The sequence below is a fragment of the Heliconius melpomene genome, chromosome 1 (genome assembly GCF_056956725.1).
Source record: "Heliconius melpomene rosina isolate 202511_hmr_F chromosome 1, ASM5695672v1, whole genome shotgun sequence".
Lineage (NCBI taxonomy): Eukaryota > Metazoa > Arthropoda > Insecta > Lepidoptera > Nymphalidae > Heliconius > Heliconius melpomene.
Window position 1 is genome coordinate 5,456,570 of NC_140389.1, and position 23,898 is coordinate 5,480,467.

The 23,898-nt window shown below is 32.8% G+C and overlaps 2 protein-coding genes across 6 annotated transcripts in view; both read left to right on the forward strand.

Annotated features, from left to right (window-relative positions):
• The window catches only part of RhoGEF2 (Rho guanine nucleotide exchange factor 2), a 170,353-nt gene that overhangs the window by 54,424 nt on the left and 92,031 nt on the right, over nt 1-23,898 (forward strand). For all 5 annotated transcript variants that reach the window (XM_085194709.1, XM_085194718.1, XM_085194692.1 and 2 more), the window contains 4 exons: nt 22-130; nt 250-490; nt 633-692; nt 1,215-1,283. In XM_085194709.1, coding sequence (XP_085050835.1) covers nt 22-130; nt 250-490; nt 633-692; nt 1,215-1,283 — 479 coding nt within the window. The remainder of the gene's footprint in view (nt 1-21; nt 131-249; nt 491-632; nt 693-1,214; nt 1,284-23,898) is intronic.
• LOC146541077 (uncharacterized) lies at nt 1,724-3,724 on the forward strand. Its single transcript, XM_085190573.1, has 2 exons — nt 1,724-1,728; nt 2,991-3,724. The coding sequence occupies exons 1-2, from the start codon at nt 1,724-1,726 to the stop codon at nt 3,604-3,606; spliced, it is 621 nt and encodes a 206-aa protein (XP_085046699.1). The 3' UTR covers nt 3,607-3,724.

The following is a 23,898-nucleotide window of genomic DNA, read 5'->3' on the forward strand; positions in this document are numbered from 1 at the left end:
TTTTTGTTTTAAACTTCCCAGGCCGGCGTCGGTAGCTGCCGCGGTGGGAGGGTCGCGGGGCTCGTTCTTGCAACGTGACAAGCTGTACAAGCAACGGTTGAAACAACTGACCAAGCAACATCCGCAACCTGTGAGTTGTTATTGATTTGTATTATGTATTAAGGTTATTATCGTAATTTTGGGTTCGATTCTCATTCTATACTCGTTTTTATGCGAATTCAGCTTAAAGTACCTATATTTTATGTTTAGTTTGTAGTGCGCGGGCACCTGCTGCAGGCCGCGGCGCTGACTTCACTCGCGCACTGCCACCAGTGCGCGCAGGTGATTGCGGGCGTGGCGCCGCAGGCCTACGTGTGCGCGCACTGCCGCCTCCGCGTGCACCGCGCTTGCGCGCGCCGCGTCGACGAGGGCTGCTGCATCCACGACGCCGACGCGACGCACAACCGCATCTCGCGCTTCATGGAGCGAATGCACGCGCACGCGCCGCCAGGTACGAGACAATTTGATTTGAATTAAAATTTATAGTGTAGTATACTGTTATAAATAATATACGCACTGTTAAACCCATTTTTATTTTTTAAAGTATTTTCTTTTGATAATTTTTATAATATAATAAATTATATAATCAACAGGTCAAGATTCAAATGACAAGAAAAATAGGAAGACATCGGGCACCGCGCAGTTTCTGAACCGTAAGTACTATTTAGTTATGAGAAAAACAGTCAAAATTAGCGTTAACAAAATTAGCCTAAACAAATACTCTGACTAATAGACAAACAAGTTTTTTTACATCAATAAATGGCACCAATAATGTGTTTTGTTATTTATTATAAGTTTAAATATAGGTATACTTAATAACTTTGATGTATTTAAAGTACATACAACACTCCTAGCTTAATTGTCACGCTTATCTAACTCCTGTGATATTACTAAATAAAAAAATAATTTGTCAGGACAAAGTTATTCGGTATTTTCCAAACATATTATCTTCTGTATTTGAGATATGTGAAGGAAATAATTCGTTTTATGAAAAGTCAATTCTCTAAGTTAACCTTAAATACCAAAGCAATACAGTTAATTTTGAGGCCGTCCCTGGAACTAGCGTAGGCTTCAAGGGCCCTTTTATGTAACTTGACGATTTAAAAGTGTTTGTATTACTCATTTTAAAAAATATTTTTTTATAAAGATAACCTAAATATGTAATTTATTTTCAGTTGAACGCAGCTTTCGAAAAATTGAAGACGAACCGCCGTGGGATGTCACGCTCTCGCCTACTGTATTGGGTAAGTTATTTTTTTTATATTTCGTGCGTATATATGTGTGTTTATGTGCGTGTGCGTGTAGGTGTGGGTGTATATGTGTGTGTCGGAGACAGAAAGGATGATAATAAAATTTTGTTACATTTTTGGGTTTCCAGGAACAATGATATATTGATATATGATAAACCGCTAATTGCTTTTCACTAGATAATTTGTCCATTATGAAGAGTTCCTTTTTATGAGATGAGATTTAATCATTTATCTAAGTGCGTGAATAAGATTTAAAAATGTTTTGTATTTATTAAGTACAATACATTTATTATTGTCGGACTTTTATATTATAATATATCCAAAGGCTACACATTGGCATTAGCTTTATACAGTAAGACTATAAATAAATAAAAAAAACTAGATTATTTAATCTAGATATAAATATATTCATTTGAATACCTATATATTTTTATATGACGTAGGTACGTGATACCACATCAAACAAATGTCACTGATTAACTTATTTGCTAAAGGGCATCCTCATTTTTTATTTCATATATGTTATTGCCGTATTTAGTTTGTATATGCAGTATTATATGTTATTCTGTTATAATTTTTTTTACTGTTTCTTCTCGTTCTTTATGTATAATTAGACAGTTGAGATCTCAATGTCAATTAATAAATCTTTCTTAAATGAAATATATTGTTGTTAAATTATATTATAACATCAATATGCATGCTCATGAAAAAACGGTTCCTATTAATTACTAAACTAAACTTCTTATCACGAATTGTAATAAAAAACTTCATAGATTCGTAAAAACTAAAAGAAAGCAACAGTATCAATATCGATAATTTATTATGCCTATTTTTCGCGTTGCTACGAAGGCCGTATCCGAAGGGTGACTTGACGCGAATATATTAATATCATTACAGGATACGGCAACTTTAATATTGCTAATATTAGAAATTTATATTAAAAATTATATTATGAAATTTATATAACAAATTAAATCAAATCAGCTCGTTGTATGCCGCACATAGAAGGGTAGGCAGAGGGAACCTATTGTAAAGATAATCCGTTCCCCGAATTCATTCTCTACTCATTCATTCTCATACTCATACTCATTTCCCCTAGAAGGGATCGAACCCACAACCAGACGCATTTACAGTCACACTTTGTGCCCCCGCGCATTTTGTCTGGAATTTATATTATAAATTTGTATTTTTTTGTGGCCAATCGTGGCCCAAGGACACAAGCGTGGCCCAAGGACACAAGCGACTGACAAGGTGTTATTTTCATTTCTTCGCTCTGGTACAGTGATAAGTCTGGTGAGGTGGTATTGAGTTCCTCCAGAATTCGGCGGAAAGTGGGAATGGAAATTGTCCAAATGGAAACGGCAAATAACTGACAAAAATATTTATATTAATAATGTTCTGCTCTACCTTTTTTTGTTATGAGTCTATAAATACAATAAATTGTATACTTTGTATTTGCCTTAAACTTTTCTCAAATGAAAGTTTTCTTCAAATTGACAAATGAATCAAGTAAATGAATAAAGTTTAAGCATTTTTTTGCGTTTATATCTGTAAACTTATAATTGCGATTTTTTGTATTCTGTTCTACGCTTAGCTGGATTGTTTTAAAAATTGTTTGTACGAGTCGTATCTTATATTAAAGTAACGTAACTTGCGGAGTGACTCATCGATGCTTAGAGCATAGCATATCTGTGGCATAAGAAAATTAGTATCTTTATGTGAGTCGTATGCTAAGTCACATGGACTAATGTATAATGTAAATAAGAGTCAAATAATGATGTTTAATGTCAGAGGCAAGTGTAGGAGAGAACTACCACCGGTTTTTCTAAATAATTGTAGCTTAGGTAGGGTGGATAGTTTTAAATATCTTGGCCACTACTTGACCTCTGATTTAAAAGACGATACTGATATTGAACGGGAGCGGAGAGCGTTGTCGGTGAGGGCGAATATGCTTGCTCGTAGGTTTGCACGTAGTTCACCCAATGTTAAAATAACATTATTTAGAGCATATTGTACATCTTTTTACACGTGCAGCCTGTGGGCAGGATATACTCAAAAATCCTATAGCGCTCTCCGCATTCAGTACAATAACGCGTTCAGGATGCTGTTGGGGCTACCTCGATACTGCAGTGCCTCAGGCATGTTCGCTGAAGCGCGTGTTGACTGTTTTTACGCCCTCATGAGAAAAAGATGCGGGTCTCTGGTGCGTAGGGTACGGGGTAGTGCCAACAAAATACTAAGCATGACATCCAGTAGACTGGATTGTATATACATGAATCATTGCTGTTCCGTTGCGAACGGGACGGTGCAGCGATGATTCATGTGTATTGTAACATTTATTTAAAATATAACTATAATTGTAACTAACCTAGTCTGTAAGAAATATTGTTTACTAACCATAATGAGTCTCTGGTCACTTAAATAAATGAAGTATATTATTATAAATGTAAGCGGAGAACAGAATGTCTTAACTCTAAATCTCTCTGCCTATGCTAAAATTACGCGTAGGAAGGCGTCTTATACAACATGACATGGAATATTAACAAATTACCAACAAACAACCAATAAGTCGTGCATCTATTTAAAATACAACTCTCGCACCAAAGAACATTTATAACGATCAGCTGTCACTACCGTAGTGACTTAGTGTTCAGAGACAGAATGAGTCACCGTCGTAGCTCGCGACTTGCGAATAAGAAACACGACATATTAAAATGTTTACATAACATTGTTATTTTTGTTGGCACGCGTCTCACATTTGTCTTTTGTTAACGACGTGACAGTATATGAGTGACGTCTCGGCTTGTCGTCCAGTTGTTATTGGTTGCTAATATTTTTGGGGGTTGTGAGTTGTAATCTCTAATATATTTTTTATTGCAAATAATTCACTCTTTTGGTGAATCAATGACGTAATTAAGCTTTGTTTTTTTTAACGTAAATACGTCAGTATACCTAGCGAAAAAACCTATTTAAAAATGTTGATTGCATGCACTGTAATATTTTAAAAAATGAAATACGTTACTGATTTGTATATTAAAATATATATTTATCTTATACTACATGTTTTGTATATAAAGAAAAGAAAAAGAAAGAAAATGAAAAGTATTATTATATTTCATTGAAATAATAATTTCATTATAGCGCTATGCAAGAGCTTTAACTACACCATCATTCCTATAATATGAGTGACACCGACTTGGGACTCATCCAGTTGTACTACATCTTACTTCCCTTGGCCAATTTACCTTGACCCTCGGGAATTTAAGGGAAACAGAGTTAGCTTTTAAATGTTAGTATCTTAATAAACTTGTTTGAAATTAATTGTAAGTAATATAATTAAAAATATAAATTGCTGTAGGTACGTTTACGTTTGGATATTGTAAGGACAGCCCAGAGATACACTTGTAGTTCACACAATATTTCTTTTTCCACGAACACTATAACACGTACACTTATAACACAGCACTTATTGTAACAATTGTTTGTGGTTGTGGATTTGATTTCACTCGAAGTAATGATAATATTTTTAATATTTTTATTTCAACTCAATGTTGCGCATTGCCTCGAAACCAAAGCGAAGAGTTAAAAATATAAAGTATTTATATTATTTTCTCGAGTGGGAATCGAACCCACACCCTGTCGCGTTTACAGTCACACGCTTGTGCCCTTGCGATGCGACTCAACATACGATAAATTAGAAATTGAAATAATCCGAGTTAAACGGAGCAACTTCCTATATTTATTTCATTAACTAGTGGAAAAGGGATATATGGTAGGTATTCCACCTATGTGGCGTGCTTGGATAGCGTCCAACCTAAACCGCCTACTACAATGCAGTGATTGTGGATTCAAATCCTACACACTAATGTTTGTTTTGATATCTGTTTTGGAGGTTGAGGTTCTCCGGCAAAATAGACGGCAGTTTGAGAAAGCTTATTTTGTTTACTATTTAACAATCCATCCATCCATCCATCCATCAGCCTTTCAACGTCCACTGTTGGACATAGGCCTCCCCTAACTCTCGCCACTCCATCCGGTCCTGCGCCCTTTGAATCCAGCGGATTCCCGCTGTCTTTTTAAGGTCGTCGGTCCACCTGGTTGGAGGGCGGCCTGTGCTCCTTTTGCCGAGACGTGGTCGCCATTCGAGGACCTTTCTTCCCCATCGGTTGTCGGCCCTCCTGACAATATGGCCTGCCCATTGCCACAATATGGATTAAAAAATACTTTATAATTAGTTTAAGGTAGTGGATCTCGAACCCACGCTTGTTGTTAACCGTCCAAGCGCTCTGAGCACTAATCAAGCTGCGTCGAAATTCTTATACGCTTGTTACAACTTACTAATGTTTGTTCGACGTAACACGTACACTTGTACTTTAAATATGTACAAATATACTATTTGTAAATATTTCCTGTAGTAATAGGAAGTTACTACTGTATTATAGGTATATCTTGCCCTAACATCAATAAAATATATAAAACTTGTACTAACATTACAAATAAATATCCATAATGATAAAAAGCAAACGTAAATAGGTTTATAGTTTTTCGTAGTAGCGAAGCTAGTTCAGTAGTAAGGAATGTCGGTCGAGTCATTGCGTTATACTTGGATTCGATTACTTTTGTTCCTTTTTCTCATATTCAAGGTGACTGAAATTATATGTTACTAAATTATACCCAGGTCTTAAAGGTTGCTTTTAAATACTTTATAATAAAGTTAAAATTGGATATAACTTATTTACTTTTTGTTTGTCTATTTTGTTGAACTGATGGCGGTGATAAAGCCTTTTAAATTAATGATATATTTTTTTAATAAAAATACCCAATATTTTTTTATAAACGTTATCACAAATTGACTATTAGTAACAATGCCGTCTACAAGGCTTAACTATATCTTCAAACACCAATTTTATTACACCCACACAAAATAATGTTTATGAAAATCATAAGAAATAAGGGTAAGGGATCTTAGAAGAATAATTACAATATCGGGTTTTTGAGATATTGCCTGTTGTGGCAGTGGCGAAACTCAACGCCGCGTTTTGTCTAGTTATTAGATTGAGTAAATGAACATGGTTCACTTCTACGAGTGGTAATTGAATACGAACCACAACCATGTCGTTTACACCACTATTAAAATTATTCCATGTTTTTTATTAATTAACCGAGATTATTTATTAGTTACCTTTAAAACGAATGTTTTATCTTCTAACTTTTCCTAACTTCAAAGATTAGGTATCAGAAAAGCTAACATTTAAAATTTTTATTTTGGAATTATTCTTCAACAAATAATTAAAAAACACAACGATACTAACAAAGACGACGATGAGTCTTAGAGATAGTTTCATTAATATTTGAAGGACTCTTTTAAAAATAATTATTAAAATTCCTTTCAAATGGACGCAAAAACATTACTTTCAGGACTGAATAAAAAGGAATATTCTTGAAATGAATAGAAACTGATTATATTTTTAACCTTTAAACGCTCAGTGGATGGAAATAATGTAGGGGCTTGTTTTTGTCTGCTTTCCGCTCATTAGTACATTGCATATTGCAAGGCGGTAGGTTTTTAACATTGCAATTTCTCGTAGACGGTAGACAGAGAGGAGATTTAGTGGCAAGACACTGCGTGTCCCCCACCCTCAGTTTCTATCAAATTTTTCAAGGTAAGGAAAATAATTAAAAACCCAAAGTAGGAATCGACAGCACTACTGTTGCGATGCCTCGACTATCTCAATGTTTTTGTTAATTAATTATGGAAATACAAACTAATATATGGACCGTTTATTTTGAGAGTGGTGTAAGTCCATTTTCTTTTGTTTCGAGAAAATTAAAAGTTAGTATGTCGATGATTATGCAATTTCATTTACCGACCGAGCTTAAGTTGTTCAAAACATGGGTTTTTTTGAGAAATTAAACACGGACTAGTTATATATAAAAAAATTACATTAAATTAAGCATCAATTACGTGATAGCTCATTTTTCTCAAAAATGGACTTACACCACTTTCAATATAAACGGTCCATATAATAACAAGTTACACACGAGAATTTTTATCTTCTACCTTGAAAATACTTCACCATATAGGTATCTGGTACTTAATAAATTGTATTCATAAATATTTACATATCGATTTTCGATAGCCAAGCAAAAACTCTAAACGAAATACTAAGCAAATTTAAACATTTATGCGCTCGATGCTCACAAAGCTCGCTCGTTTTCATTAAGAACGCTCCCAAACACAAAGCGTAGCGTAAACTTCAGTTTCAGTAGGTAGAAGTTTCAGAGGCGAGTGGCGGACGAAAGCTCGTGCGGGGTGGACGTGCCCGATAATATAACAGTTTACGAGTTAAATATGATAATAATATTACCGTATTTGCGAAAATATCACATATTTTTCATTTTTTTTTGTTTTGTCGCGAAAATTGTAATTAAAATCGTTGCAGTAGTTGAGAGCTTTTAGTGTTTTTTTTTTTAAGTTTTGGGTTGGTAGTGTTTGTTCGTAATAAGTGTAAGTGGCGTTAAATGATAGCGTAGTGATAAAAATCGGAAACTACGTAAGGTTTGTTTGGATTGATTGACGTAAGGAACAATTTATAAGTTCGCGTTTTACAAGTTCATTGATGGCTGTTTGTTTGTTAACAAAGATATTTAAGACATTTTTTTATAAACGATTTTTTTTTTTGAGAAATATGGTAGTTACTATATGATGTAAAGGGCAATATTCAAAAAACTTCCTATATCATAATGAACCTTTCAATGAGTTTATATATTTAAACATTTAGTATATTATTTTAGCTTTTATGTGATTTGTTATAACACGCAACTCAAAATCTAGAAGTAATTATCAGTAGCATAGCTGGACAGATACAGCATTGTGGGTTCGACTCCCATTCGGGAGAGTGATATATTTTCGTTTTCACGTTTTGGTAACAATACAAACGATACGATGTTGAGTTCCGCCTCGCAACACGCATTTTACGCAAGAGAAAGGTCCCTTTCTTGGTGTATGTCTTAACACTAGGTTCCCTCTTCCTGCTCTGTGCGGGATACAGCGTGAAACCAAAAAAATACTAATCAATGCATCTATGAAGATATTAATGTTTTTCATTTCCGTTAGTGAGAGAAAGTTAAAATTAGCACGACAACTCGAAAGTTAGTTAACACAAGCACAAGGTCAATGTTAAGTGATTGTGCGAACTTGTGTTATCACAGTCTTCGATATAATGTTTGACATTTTGTCGCATCCCACGAGTGTGGGTCACGGTCGAAGATAGTTACGAATGAATTGAATGTTTGACATTCCTTTAATACATATTGTGTTATTTGATATTCTTTAGTTGTTTTTTTTTGTCCTTTAATTAATATTTGTGACAAACGTTGTTCTATCTTTACATTTTAAAATTGTTGATATTGAGATTCGGTAGAATGGAATACTTTAAACAATAATTTCCCAATATTTTGAAGTGTTATTCCATATTTTTAAAGTATTATCTCTGAATTTAAAAAAGCCCAGTAATTTCCCCGTAGATTTTATATAATACAATCGTTACTATAGGGAGAGAAAAGGAGAGTGTAGAAATTCGGACAAAAATTTAAAGCTTTATAACTTTCTGCATTATAAGATAACTTAAAGTAACCCTTTTAGACTATTACATACGTAACATTATATTTAACATATCTACTTAACTGAGGTTGTAACAAATCATCGTCCCAACAAGTCAATATATGGTATAAGAGCAATTGGTTCGTTTGAATCAATTGTGATACGAGACCGACATGTTAGCGCCACACAAGTGATTTGCTCTTTACATTTTGTTTTAACTGAACGAGTATTATTACATGACTCATTCACGTTCGCGAGCTTGTTGAACTCGAGTTGTATGAAATGCATAGAACTTATTACAGAAACTTTCTTTTTTACTGATTGAAACTTATTTATCTTTGACAATCGCACTTCTAAAATTAATCGAAGACAGAATTTCAATCCCAAGGCGTTAGTAATAAAACGTCTTGTCACAAGTTTATTCAATTAGTTTGTCTGACTGACCGAGACCGAACGACTGTATCTATACTAGTTATATAGAAACCGATAAACTAGCAAACGAAATAAACTTATTGCGAGATGCAATGAAAGCTTATATTTAAATTGATAGGTTATTAATTAAAAACCGTTGAAAATAGAATTAAAATATATCATACACTTTTCGTATACTCGCTAATTTGTAGCACTTAGGCTTAGGCTTTCAGCGAAGCAGGCAGAACCCAGTGTTGAGATATTTTGGTTTCGAGCTTTATCTAACTAAAACGATTACATAACATATAAACGCAATTTTTTATTTTTAAAAAACTTTTAGTTATTATATAGGCGTTTTACTGGCTCTGTACGTCCGTCCGTCCGTATGAGATCACGTACGCCGCGAGGGTCCCACGTACACCGACTTAGTCACACGACCACTACTCTAATTATAATTTTAATCGCTTTACAATCTCCCGCTTCTGTGGAAATAGTTTACGAGACGTTGTAAATGTTAGTTTTTATTTGTTCTGTTGTAGAATCTGAAAATATGTTGCCAGAAATCACTTCTTGTAATTTTTTTTTTGGAGCTTCATGTTGTATCCCGCACAAAGCGGGTTAGGCAGAGGGAACTTGATGAGAAGTTACCGGAATGAATAACGCGGAAGGTGGGAAAGGAGAAACGAGTAACTTGGTTATCTGCTATTGCGGGATTCAGTGTGAAGCTAAAATACAGTATCCTTATAGTTTATATTTCTCACATTTTCTAATAGTTTAATAGAGATAAGATCTTAGATTTTCGCGATTATCATTTACACTTTTTATGTACACTAGGTACATAAAAAGTATTTGATAATATAACGTTTTATAGTTTGTATGGCCTGTGTTGTTTATTTTACTATGGCCTTTTTATATTATTTGTGTAATGACTGAACATATTTGACAGATATTGGCATAAAATAGAAAAAATAAGCTTAAAAAATACCTTAACAGCAGAGCAATACATTTTTTGTAAAGAAAACCTACAAGTCGTATCGCAAGTTATCGACAAAAGAAAAGACCCTCCTACCTATCACAATTGAGACAAAGTCGGTACCAATCTTTGGGGCAACCCCAGTAAATACATATATATATAAATGTATTTATAACTTTTGTAGGCACAGTACAAGAGTGATGGAACGCTCCAAGGCTTGCGTAGGGTATAGGGCGCACCCTCTCTTAAGTCCATAAGAATAGCGTTTCGAAATATTTACTTTTAGTATCAAAAATAATGAGCATGCCATTTTGTAAAATATTGGAGGCTTACGTTAGGTTTGCTTAGGAGTTACAATTTTTTGTCTTTGTTGATATTTCATGTCAATTTATTTATTGTTAATTGCTGTAATTTAATTGTTAAACTCAGATAATAAAAGTAACGATAATAATTTAAACTCAAACAAAAATTTGATCATGATATTTCGGTTTTTTCAAGTTTAACACTTAGTGGCCATATAGCAAACTTTTAACTTAGTAAGTTGTCTTTCTTCCGCGGTGTTTGATTAGGAGGGTACCCGGGGTTAGTGCCTGGCATTGATCGTTTCAAAGTTGGACTTACATTGTATATTTTATATAAGATTTCGTTAATCTCGTTCTAGCTTCTATGTGTTTGTCCCGCGTGGTAAAACAGGAAAAAGTATTTGTTGTTTTATTTGACACAAGAGTGGACTGCATCGCAATTATTAATTAGATTAGATATTATATACTCTATAATCTTTCTTAGTTAATGTTTCAATCAAATACAAAAATAAATTTTCAATTCGAACCAGTTTTTGAGGTAAGAGCGTTCAAACAAACAAAGACTTCAGCTTATAATATTATAGATATTGTGATTTTAGTGATTTTTATCTACGACGTTCTCTTCTTGTTCATTCTAAATATATTGCATGTTACGTTGTTTATGTAACCCTATTTATTTTTTATTACCTTATTGAACTATATAGGCGATCACGTGATCTACAAGTATTTATGTATAAGCCAGTAACTATTTTGACAATTTTACCAAGAACTACATTCAAATTACATAATAACATGAACTAAATAGCAAACCGACCTTCGTACGCTTTGTACTTAGAGTATTCAGGAGAAATGTCAGTGAACAGACGTATCGACAGGATGCGATACCGACATCCCAGCGATAACGCCCTACTGCTCTGTTTCTCACTGATTTTAGAGTTGATTGCTTGTCGTTAAATAAGATATTTTGATATATAATAAGTGAATTGCACGTATAGTTTGTATTTCTAATTAATACTTAAATATTTAAAAAAAACTAAAAAAATTGAAACTTTGAACTACATATATTTTGATCTATAAACCAGAATTGACAATTGCCAGGTCCATAAATCCCCCAATGTTCATACCATAGATATTGGATGATATAAAAATCATTTATTATAGTTTTTTTATATATATTTTTAATAAAACATTTGTGTAGTAAGCAATGGCTGTAACTTCGATTCCCACTCGAAAATGTACGACTACATTTAACTTCAAATTGTTCGACCCAATTCGTACAGCAATCTTAATTTAATTCATTAAGTTTAAAAGGTTTATCATTTGGTCCAAAACGAAGCTTTTAAAGTATTCGAGGCGTCTCGGGATTATTTAAGATGCAATTCGGTATCGTTGCCAGAATTCGCTTTTCGTTATAGTCCCGGTGATACAAATTATTGTTGAAGTAGTTCTAATACTGGAACAATAATTAAATTATGAACTTTGGCCATGAACGCGACGTTTGTTGATTCTACTTCCTTTCGAGGACTTTTTTGTTCTGGTGACAAGATGAAGCGTGGCGTTAAGTTCTGCCACTTAATATACAATGTCTTGAAAGTTGGGCGGTTTGAGGGGAGTGTCTTAATAGTAGGTCATCTGTTCGTACCCTACCCTAAAGCTACATCTTATATCTATATCTATGAGATAGACTGTATGTAGAACGAGGAATTCCCTTATATAATACTAGCGGACGCGCGCAGCTTCGCTTGCGTATTTTGGGAGTGAATTCTAATAAACTATAAAACATGAGTTCAATGAAATGTTTTTAAGAGTCTAAATTCATAAAAATTGGTAGCGATTTAAAGATTTAAACTTTCAACTCCTTATTTACACCCTTAGGGGGTGAATTCTAGAAAACCATGAAACACATGTTCAATTAAATACTTTTAAGAGTCTGAATTTCAAATTTTATAAAAATTGGTGCCGATTTTAAAAAAAATCTATACAAACTTTCAACCCCTTATATGCACCCTTAAGGGGACAATTCTAGAAAACGATGAAACACGTGTTCAATGAAATACTTTTAAAAATCTAAATTTTTAAATTTTATGAAAATCGATGCCGATTAAATTTTTTGTCCATACAAACTTTCAACCCCTATTTCACCCTTTTAGGGTTAAAATTTTTCAAAATCCCTTCTTAGTGGATGTCCAGATTACGAAAGTAAACATCTGTCCAAATTCCACGTTTCTACCATCAGTGGTTACGGCTGTGCGCGCGTCTTACCTCAGTCAGTGAGGATAAGTCCTTTTATATATATAGATAATATATACATTGTATTAAGGAATTCCTCGTTCTGAATAGTTAGCGACCACATTCGAGGTCAAGGCCTTGCCTTGCTTGCCGTGCCTTCTGAAAGCTCCACGCTATTAGTGGTGACAGCTGTGTCAATTTCATACTTCCTACACGTGCCTATGCTTGATGGGGTTTTATTAAATATGCTTATTGTTATACAAACCAATTAGCTCTTTATATTTAGTAGTGTAAGAAGCGTGTTCTTAAGTAATTATGTAAATTTACCTAATTTTCGATTATAAAAGGGAATTGTACGTGGCTTTGAATTTTGTAATTAATACTTAAATATTTTGGGGGAAAACGAAAACTTTTCGATAAAAAATACGAATATTCAAAAAATTTTAAAAATACTGTCATTTCATACTTATTTTTACTAATATTTTGGAAAAGTGTTCTCTACTAGTGGTGGTTACGTAAGCTCTCGTTAATTGAGATCTGTTTGCTTTCATAATGAAAACTGCCTATTTTCCTCGTTATTATTATTAGTGTTAAGTTAAAACAAGTAAAATTACTCGGCGCTACATTCATCGGTAGCTATAAAGTGATCCCTTGCCGACCCTTATAGGCTCGCTCCGTCGGGAACAATAAATATTTGCTATAACAAAGGGGCTCCGACGTTCTGCAAATTACTGTTTTTACGAAAAATCTCAAATATTCTATTGAGGCTTTTAAGATTTTTACTAATTTATTATATCTTTTTATTGTGCCTTTATTAAATTATATTTAATAAAAAAGCGTCACGCTTGCTTTTCAAGCAGGGTAGGTAGAAAAAACCTACCCAACCAATTTGAGAGACATTTTGCGTATAGAATGGCAGAACTAGGAAGATATTATAAGAGCTAAACATTTTTTTTAACTTACAATTCGTAAATTATACATTTACATAATGACATAATTTAAAGAGAAAAAGAGGACTTTTATATTCAGTATAGAACAGACCATGTCCTGACTTCGGGCACACCTCGCATTACTCACTTCTATGAAAAATGTCAACCTTTCCATGCCCTTTGATGATTGAAGACGTTCACTTATACATTATTCTGTTTATATTTTTTCTTAATGTATCCAGATGAGATTTTCTTGTTTCTTTTTTGTTTTTATATTTATTTACTTTATTTTACTTTGGGTGTAATGATGAGTTATCGTTTTTCTTTATCTTTTTGTAAGAGGCGAAGCATTTTTTGATTATTTGACTTTGTTTTTGGAATTTTATAACGAGAAGTAAAAGACATGTTATTCAATTTTTTTTTTCTAGTACAGTAATAAAATTACATGTACTTTTAAAACTCTCAAAATGATCTCTAAGCTCTTGACAAACATCATTATAATCTCTAAAATAACTCGCGCGCATTCCCCGGCGTTGTCGCGGTGCGCTTGCGCACATTATGTGTGTGTTTCTATTTACAAACTTCCGCGCCTCCTTTGTATTGCTGGTTTTGTGTTTGTTGCGTTAGTAATGTATGTAATATTATGTCACCATGGCCCAGTGGACCAGTGGACCAATGTCTGACTGACTGACTGACTGTAAACGCAATGGTTCTGGAATCGATCCTCACTCGGGTCATATTTAGTTATAAATTAATGGTCATATTTAACTATAATATTTATTTCAACGCGCTCGTAGAAAATACACTGCGTAGAATTCCGGCACGCAATACCCAATACTTTGAAAATTGGACGGAATGAGGATATTGTTAGTGTCATAACATTAAATAACTATCTACTCTATATTTTTGTATATTTTTCCTTTTAAATTGAAGGATTTTCGTTTATTTTACTTTCACATTGATTGTTATAAAAAACCTAGTTGATAGATTCGAATGCTATACTTTGGAACGAATCGAACCATAGCCCTTGTATTTAAATTTAAAGATTTTACCTTATTATTTGTATCTTATTATTAGCCGCAATATAATTGTATAATATAATTACTGTCTATCACTTTAAAAAATGCATATACATATAGCTAAGTATATACACATAGGTTAATGAATAGGGCTACATCGGCTAGGTGTACTGGACTGGGATGTTCAATGCAAATAAATATAGCCACGTGTCGCTACTTCGTTGTACGGTCAGCGCGGGAGTTGTAGATAAATTATATCTTAATTGTTTTTTCATGTTGTTTTAATTTTTAAACGTTCAGAGAGTGGCCATCTAATTGCCTAGTTTTACTTTTTAACCGACTTCAAAAAGAAGGAGGTTATCAATTCGACTGTATTTTTTTTGACAAAAGTTAGGCCTTTTAGCATACTTGTAACTTGGCTTATTACATAACAATACTATGTGTAAAAGAAACAGATCTTATTAGCTTATTTACTTGATTCTAAGATATTTATATGTACTAAGACTAACACTTCATAAAAAAGGTAGATTCTTTTTAAAATAAACTTATTTAAAAAAATCTCTGATTGCGTTTTCATCAATATTTCAAAAAGTGTAAATAAGTCGTTGTTGCATCAAATGAACGATAAGCACCACTATTGTTTTTGTGGACGTAACTCGTACAGTAGATCAGCCCAGCACAGCGCAGTGGGCCGGTAATAGACGCGAGTTCCGGTCGGACATCGATCCACAAACACAGCTATTTAAAGCGACGACCGACGCTCACTCTTGATTGTTTACGACGACTGTTATAGCATTGCTTGCACTTGAATGATACAACTTGTGCTCCTTTATAGATTGTGTTTCGGGAGCGCATTTTTTTTTTATTTATTACTTTATTAATCGTTATGAAAGGCCGTAGCCTGGTTTAGTTATTTATGTTTTATTTGTTTATTATATGTGGGTGGTTTTGATTTATGATTATTGAGTATGATGGCGTTTTGTTTGAATAAGTATTTAAATAATATAAAAATATATAAAATTAGTTACTAAAATTAGATAATTGGGTAAATTTTAGACGAATCTATCACAATGGTTGGCATATTTAAATTATCTTGTATGTCTTTTCTTTCTTTTTTTAGCTTTACTTTTTTTTCTAGCAGCGTAGCCAGAGAACAGGTGTAACTCTTCATTGCGGGTTCGATACAGCCAGTTTAGATGATCGATCATTTAAACTGACTCAGCATATTCTACCAAGAGTTCACCATAGCAATCTTTCATTCGTTCTTCTTCTGTAATACCCATATAATATTTTTTAGTTTTCTATTTTCCGACACAAAGTGTGTGATGTTATCTAACATAGCTATATATTTGACTAAGCGAGTATCTATGTTATAAATGTAGATATTACCTCCGGATTCGAAAAGATAACGATCACGTCCAGTCAGAATCAGTCTAACAGAGCTACGATGGCTTTCAGTGATATCGTAAGTACATATAGTAATTAAATAGGAAAATCATACTTAAAGTAAATTTAGGCCTTTTCAGTTTTATTAAAAACTAGCGGCCCGCTCGCGATTACACTCGCGTGAACTATGTTATTATTAATTTCTGTCTCCATGACTACGTCCTAGTGACGTCTATGCAAAATTTGAGACTTCTAGCATTTGTAGTAACGAAGTTTCATACAAACTTGCGACCCCAAAAACAACCCCTTAGAAGTCGAATATTGCAAATTCCCGTCTTAGCGAGCACCTACGTCCTATAAGTAACTCCTATGCAAAATTTGAGATTCCTAGCACTTGTAGTTTCTGAGATTTCGTGATGAGTGAGTGACCTTTCGATTTTATATATATAGATAGATAAGACATATTTTTTTTACCTTGCGCTATATATCGTATAGAAAGGCGAGAGAAATTTAGGTTTAAGATTCGGTTCTCCACTTTTCGCCTAATTTTCGAGACATAAACTGCTGCGCTTTGTCTTGTTAAGCTGTCTTGTTTGTCAAGCCGTCGTGTAACCCGTCAGAATACCGTTGCGCCACGGTGGCCTCCTCACGGATATTATTAATAATAAAATGATATTTTCAAGGTGACATTTGCAAAGCATCAATCAACCAATTCTATTGTTCTAAATAAAATGACCAATTTGACAGTATCCGACCTAAGGGCATGAAACTCAAGCTACATAAATATATGAGAGTGACTGTGGACGGATGCCAACTGAGTCAGTCAGGGTTCCCCTTTTGACTCATTGAATGAAAGTTAAAAGTCATTTGTTAAGTTAACATAATTATTATCTAGTAGAGTAGAGAGTGTTTTTTTTGGTCACCATTTAAATGAAAGCACAATTTAAACTTAAAAATGGATTTTTAAACAAAATAATTGATAAAAATTATCGTTTAAAAATTCAAAGCCATTTGTTAAGGACGACGGAAGAAAATTTTTCGAATTGTAAGAAATGAAAATGGAAATTACATCTTAAAGTCTACGCACAAAAGATACGCATGGCGACTAGTTATACATGTAAGGATGATATTGACTAAATAAATTATTTATAATTTTTATATAATATATTATTAAAAATGAGAAGCGATAAATATAAAAAATAAAAACTTAGGCCAGTCTAAGCCGGAATTAATTAAAGTAAAATATTGTTAATTCTGGGTAGTTTTTGACAATGAATTAACATTATTTTACTTCAATCAAATAAAAATACAAAGTTGCTAACATTTTAACAACCGTCGTACTGAAATAACATTATTATAACTGCCGAGTAGTGAATTTTCTGGCAACGTCGGTTTTAGAAGAAATGTTCCTCCAGTCTGTTTACACTGAAAACGGCGTTGAGTTTCTTCACTCATATTGGTTAGTGGCACATTTGAGGTGAAAAATAAACAAATAATATATATTAGGTTTTCTTTCTAAGGCAGGATGTAGAAAATGAATGGAAATAACCTTAACGATTCGAAAAGAAATGTCAAACAAGATTTTCTAAAGCTTAAGTTATTTTTGAAGTCCGATATTTTTAAGCTGCATTATAATATTTGTGTTGACGTTTCAAGTTATTTAAAATGACAAGCGGATACCGTTTAAATATGCGGTGCTAACTATTTAGAATATACTTTTTTAAAATGAGAGAATAAATTTTACATTTTTAAATATAAATTATAAAATACATTTAAAAATATATAAACTAACTATTTTATTTGCACATTGTAAATGGTTCCAAACAATATTATAATAAAACATTGTTGTGTTATACCTGTGGTATTATTAGTCTTCGACTGCCAGTTCATTTGCGTGAAATTTCTCTTTCTCGTAGAAATTCCACCTCTTAGTGCTACTACACACTCCGTAATCTAGTTTCGTTTGTGCCTTGTTTGTAGGTACATAAGGGTAGAGTTTTACTTATGTATATAAATTGTAGCATTATCTGCTTTTTCATAGAATTAAAGAAATAATTATAACTTTACAACTTGTATGGTATTCTAATCTATTATTACTCGAGATAGGAATGACGCATCTCTAAATTTACTTTGTAAATCTCCCGCAAAATATTATTGTGCCAAAATTCCACTTGGTGTGAACTAATTACTTTAATTTCATCGTTTCTGTACAAAACAAAGATTAGAAGAAAAAGAGAGTTGGAAATTTCCGTTACTGAACAGGCAATGAACACTGGGTTGTCTTACAACTGAAAGCTGAAAATAATTATTATAAATTTAAAATATTTCTTAATAAATAAATTTATAATAGACTTTATAGTGAGTAAACAAGCAACTTATACATTTTCAATCAACTATCGCGGCTTTATTTGCTTAATAAATGTTTCCAAATCAATGAATCGGAAGCTCGCCGGTAACGCGTCGTGTGTACATACCGGCTAGCATACCGGCGTCTATTGTTTACCGGGGTCTATACACACTGATGTGGCGTATTTTTATATTAAACTGTTATATCTATTTTTATGATAATTACAATTTCAAGAAATTGTTTATTATACGAATGTTTTTTGAATTAAGGTGTTTTTATGGTATTTTTTTCATTAGTGAAGCTAATGAAACTGTATGCCTCATTTAGCAGCATAGTTAAGGAGAACCTAATGCTAAATTTACTTACAATTATATTTTATTCGTTTTTAATATATACGACAATATTCTATCAATAAAGTTCATAAGGTTCATAAATATTAAACGATAAGTTTCGGTTATAACATAAATTAGATATATTTTTATACTATAATATATTAATTAATGGACCTTTAAGTTTCTAGGATATTATAAATTGATATGTAACTTGTGTGCTATCAGCCTATACACACGCGGAGCCAGGTAGTCTAGACGAATTTACAATAATCATGATACATGGCGAGCTTCCCCATAGGATTCCACTGCAAACCGGGTTTTGTTGCTCGCGGTATGCAGTTAGAGAGGCTTTGACACGTTCCTGTTTGACAATTCGAATACAAAAATATGACAATTTCCATTGGAAAGTTTTTGTATTTGAACGAATCTACTAGAAACGTAGATATTGGCTATTCATTATATATTTTTGCTACAATTTAAACGTAATTGTTCGATAAGCGTATTCGGCAATCTTAGGTTCAAACAAACGTTTTAGATGAGGCTTTTGTAGCTCAGTGGCACAAGCATTGTACGTTTGTACGTTCGATTCCCACTTGGGAGAATGAAATTTAATATTTACTTTTCGTCGCTCTGGTAACGAGGCGAGGCGCGGAAACGATTGTTGATTGTTCCGCCCCACAAGACGAGTCTCGAGACTTACTCGGAAAGTGGAAATTAGAGTGTCATACTTTCACTTCACACAAACCATACAATGCAATGCATAGTGATCATTAACAGGATAAAAGATGTAACTAAATATAACAACATTAAGGCCCCAGAAAAACCAGATTTTAAGTAAATTTAAATTCGATTGTAAAACTTTTAACAAAATATGTAATTGAAAAATTAAAAATTCGCGATAGTATAACAGTTACTGTGTCCAGTCCAATTAAGTATTTTTATACAATTAAAATCTGTTATCCACACACGTACACGGTAGCTGCGATAGTGCGATGGCTTTCAATCGACGGCCGAGTGTCACTTGAACGGGGTTTAAAATCGATTCACTCGTCGAGCCGATGCAGTTATAAATGTATAGGAACGTTTATGAAAGTAAATGCCTTTTTTGTTTCATTTTTTGATACGAGTATAGGTAAAATTGTTGAAGTCCCGCCACGTAACAGACAATATATTGAAAACTCGGCGGAAAATGGAACATAGACAGTTTTAACACTAAGTTTCTATCTTCTGTCTATGTGTATGGGATACAACGAGAACCTAAAAAAATAGCAGGATTTGAACCTACGGTCATTAGATACCGTCTAAGTATTCAAATAAAATGTAAGTAAATATGTATTGTCTTCTTAGTTTAAAAAAGATACATCTTACTTACTAATTTAAAGTTTTGAAATTTAAGGGCATGAACAGAATGTAAATAAAAATCATAGTAAATTATAAATGTATGTACATATTATGTTGTACCATTTCATGATATTATGTGTTAAATATTATTATAGTACTCTCACAAAAGGAATAGTAGAGTAGGTGACCTGATGATTGCCTACACGATTAGTGTTACTTGATTGCTCGGATATAGTGCTTGATTTAGCTTTGTACGCTAAGCCAGTACAGTGATGTCATAGTACATGGCTTTGGATTATCTTGTAAAGTTTATATTTAGCTGCATAGGCGATGGCTTATAAGCCATAATAATTGATCTGAAAAGTTTGTTTGGTTGAACATGTTAATCTCAAAAACTAATCGTTCTTACGGTTTTTTGTTGTGTGTTCCATTTATCGAGAAACGCTATAGGCCATATAATTTCGATGTGACCCATTGCACCTGCGGTCAGAATTACTTTGGGCACTTAAAATTTGTCATATCTTTTAGTTATTCTACGCGACATTCGGACGAAGTCGCAAATAGAACGTAGTATTATATAAGTTTAAAATACTCGTAAAATAAATTTAATTATTAAGATAACTTAACCTGAATTTCATATTCTAATAGTAGTAATAGTTTATTGACTTGTTATTCGCCGGTTATATATCGTTGGTTCGTAATTTTATATAACACAGAATCCTTATGCATTTTAACATAAATATATTTAGTAGTTGATTGCACATAAGTAAGCTGACCTTCACCGCCTGGACTCGCGCCAGTACTGATAAATGATATCGATCTGTTTCCTTACAAGCATTCCATTTTGAACGCATTTATTTCGAGACTTCAAAAGAGCATACAGTGTTGATGATTATGTATGACCTGGCTGTTTGCGAATTTAATTGATAAAATATGAATAATATTTTGTTTTCAAGCGATTAAAATAAGCAACAAGTGCTTTAGCAGTTAAATAATGCACTTTTTAAATATTCGGAGGATGTAAACGAAACTATAATCGTAATATAACTGAAATTTATAAAATATTAAGTGATTATAGATAGACATTTTGAAAATAAAATTAAATTAAGAAGGATTCAGCCAGTGATGAACTGATGCTACAATTAGCTACGGCTTTGCCTGTTTAAACTTATTATTATATTATAGACAAATTATACAACTTTTTTACATAAATTTTAGTCTATGTGGTATTCTAATGTATTAGCTTAATGTATTAGTTTAGTGGTTCTTGCGTTAAAGCGGACAAACATTCATCTTCACAAACTTTCACATTTTTAATATAAGTGGGATAGTGTAGATATGAAACCTAGCCCCTATTTGTATTGTAATGGACTTTTATGAAAAAAACAAAGATTACAATCGTGAACACACTATATGCTTATACAAAAAGTTTATTTTACTCGTAGACTTTTTCTTATAATTTTCCTCACTTTAACAATAATTTGCTTTTAATTAATTGTGTTTTTACATATGCTACAAAAATATTTTTTTTTCATTGAATGTGACATAGATGTTAACGGTTGTTTAAAACGCGATGGATTTATGGTTAAATGAAATTTAAATTTTTATATAGATATTTATGTTGTTGTTACTATTTTTATTTATATTGCATATTTAATGCCCGTTTTACGTCCAAATTCTTTTAGCGGGAAGTCTATAAAAGTAGAGTGGCAAATACACAGTGTGTTTCTTACTGTGTATCACAGATTTGATGCTACAATGACGTAACTGAACTTTGTTTAAAGAAAGATTTAATTATTTTGTGCGATTAATTAAGATTTGTTGCATATTTATTACAGTTATTATACCTTTGTCGATATAGTTCATCGTGTTATAATGACCATAAACTATTTATTAAACATAGTAATGACACACTTTTCACATATTCTTGAGTAGTTACACAACCGTTTTATGCAATAAAAACTAAAACTAAAATTTAATTTAATAATAAGATAAAGCTAAAATATATTTTATATATTTTTATATAGTCAAAAAATATTAAATTCTAAAAATAAACCAGTTCATCGAAGCAATAGTTGGAATGTTTTCCCAATGCGCAAACTAAAACACGCTGTATATTACTATGTACACGTAAACAGGATATGTTCGTAACATAGCTACGTTATTGTGTATCTGGCGTATATTATTTTTAGTTCCATATGGAGACTAGTTTTACGATTAGCAATAGCGTCGGTGGTACCTTTAGCGAAGTCGTTGATGTACCTATAATAAAATATCGCGCGAATAACATCTGATTGCTTGGAGCTACGCCAGCCATCTGGTGTTAGATATCCGCCTTTGTACCGGTACCAGTTGGTGAATGCTGGCGAATTAGTATTTTGGCTGATTTTTAATACTTTACCGCTTATAGCTGAGTAGCCAGAGAGAGCCTTAGTGTTAAAACACTCTGTTTCCCACGTTCTGCTTCATTTTAAAGATACAAAGCTACTGGACTTTGAAAAATAGAATTGGAATGTAGCTAGGTTAGGTATTGCTCCGTCTCGTCGTAACCGCAACAAGCAGTAAAAAGTTTTACTTCTCATACGTTTTTACAGCTTACATCTCTTTGACTTTGACAGTGTTCGTGCTGCTGTAAGCTACTATGAACTTTTATTTTATGAATAAGTTATATGTATGTCGGTCGTATATCGTATTTGTTTATATGTACATATGTTTAAGGCCAGTTAGGACAGAGGCAGGAGCGTTTGATTGTAGACTGTAGGTTGCTTTTTGCTCTGATGTCGAGGCAAAGCGCGGCGTTGAGTTCCGCCATTCAACACGCAATGCCTCTTAGAAAATAAAAACAATCATTTGTATATATGCAGTGTAGTTGTACTAAAGTCAACAATCGATCAAGTGGCCGCAGTTACGTTCATGTTTTTTTTGTTATCTATACTAATATAATAAAGCGGAAGAGTTTGTTTGTTTGTTTGTTTGTTTGTTTGTTTGAACGCTAAGATCTCTGGATTTACTGGTCCGATTTACATTGTTTTTGTTTTGTATGAAAGCTGCATTCTTCAGAAGTGCTATAGGCTATATAACATTACATTATACATATAAACTAATATATTTTAAAGTACTTTCTAATTTGACATGCAATTTATTCTGCCATGTTAATAACAACCGTCGCGTCGCTACGCAACCGTTACCGCGACATTTTGATATTGATCCTTATGAAAATAAATATAATAGTCACTTTTGGCATTTTATCTAGATTGAAATTATAGTTTACTGTATAAAATTCTAATAAATAGTTGAGGAGATGTCACTGATTCCAAATGACCTAGCCTACGGGCGGCATAGTATGAGTATGACCGACGCGAACGGGCAGATGACGTTGACAGTTTTAAAAATTTTCATACATTTTCAAACTATTGTTAATTTTTATGTAATTATTTGCTGTTTATAATTAATTTAAACTATACTTTGGTTCTCTTCTTATTTTATTTGATATAGCCCGCTAAAATTATCCTATTTAATAGAGAGAAATGTTTAATTATTTCGTAGAGTCGATATCTATGTACGCACGCACGGAATACTTTAGGTACTTTTCCTAATATTAAGAAATATCTATCCTTTAGTTACTTTTAATCCTTTTGTTGGTTCATTTCAATAACTCAGATAATTTTTTCTAATAATATGTATCTACTTATTATTCTTTTTAATTATTTAGGCGTATATTTCCTTACTTAATTCTA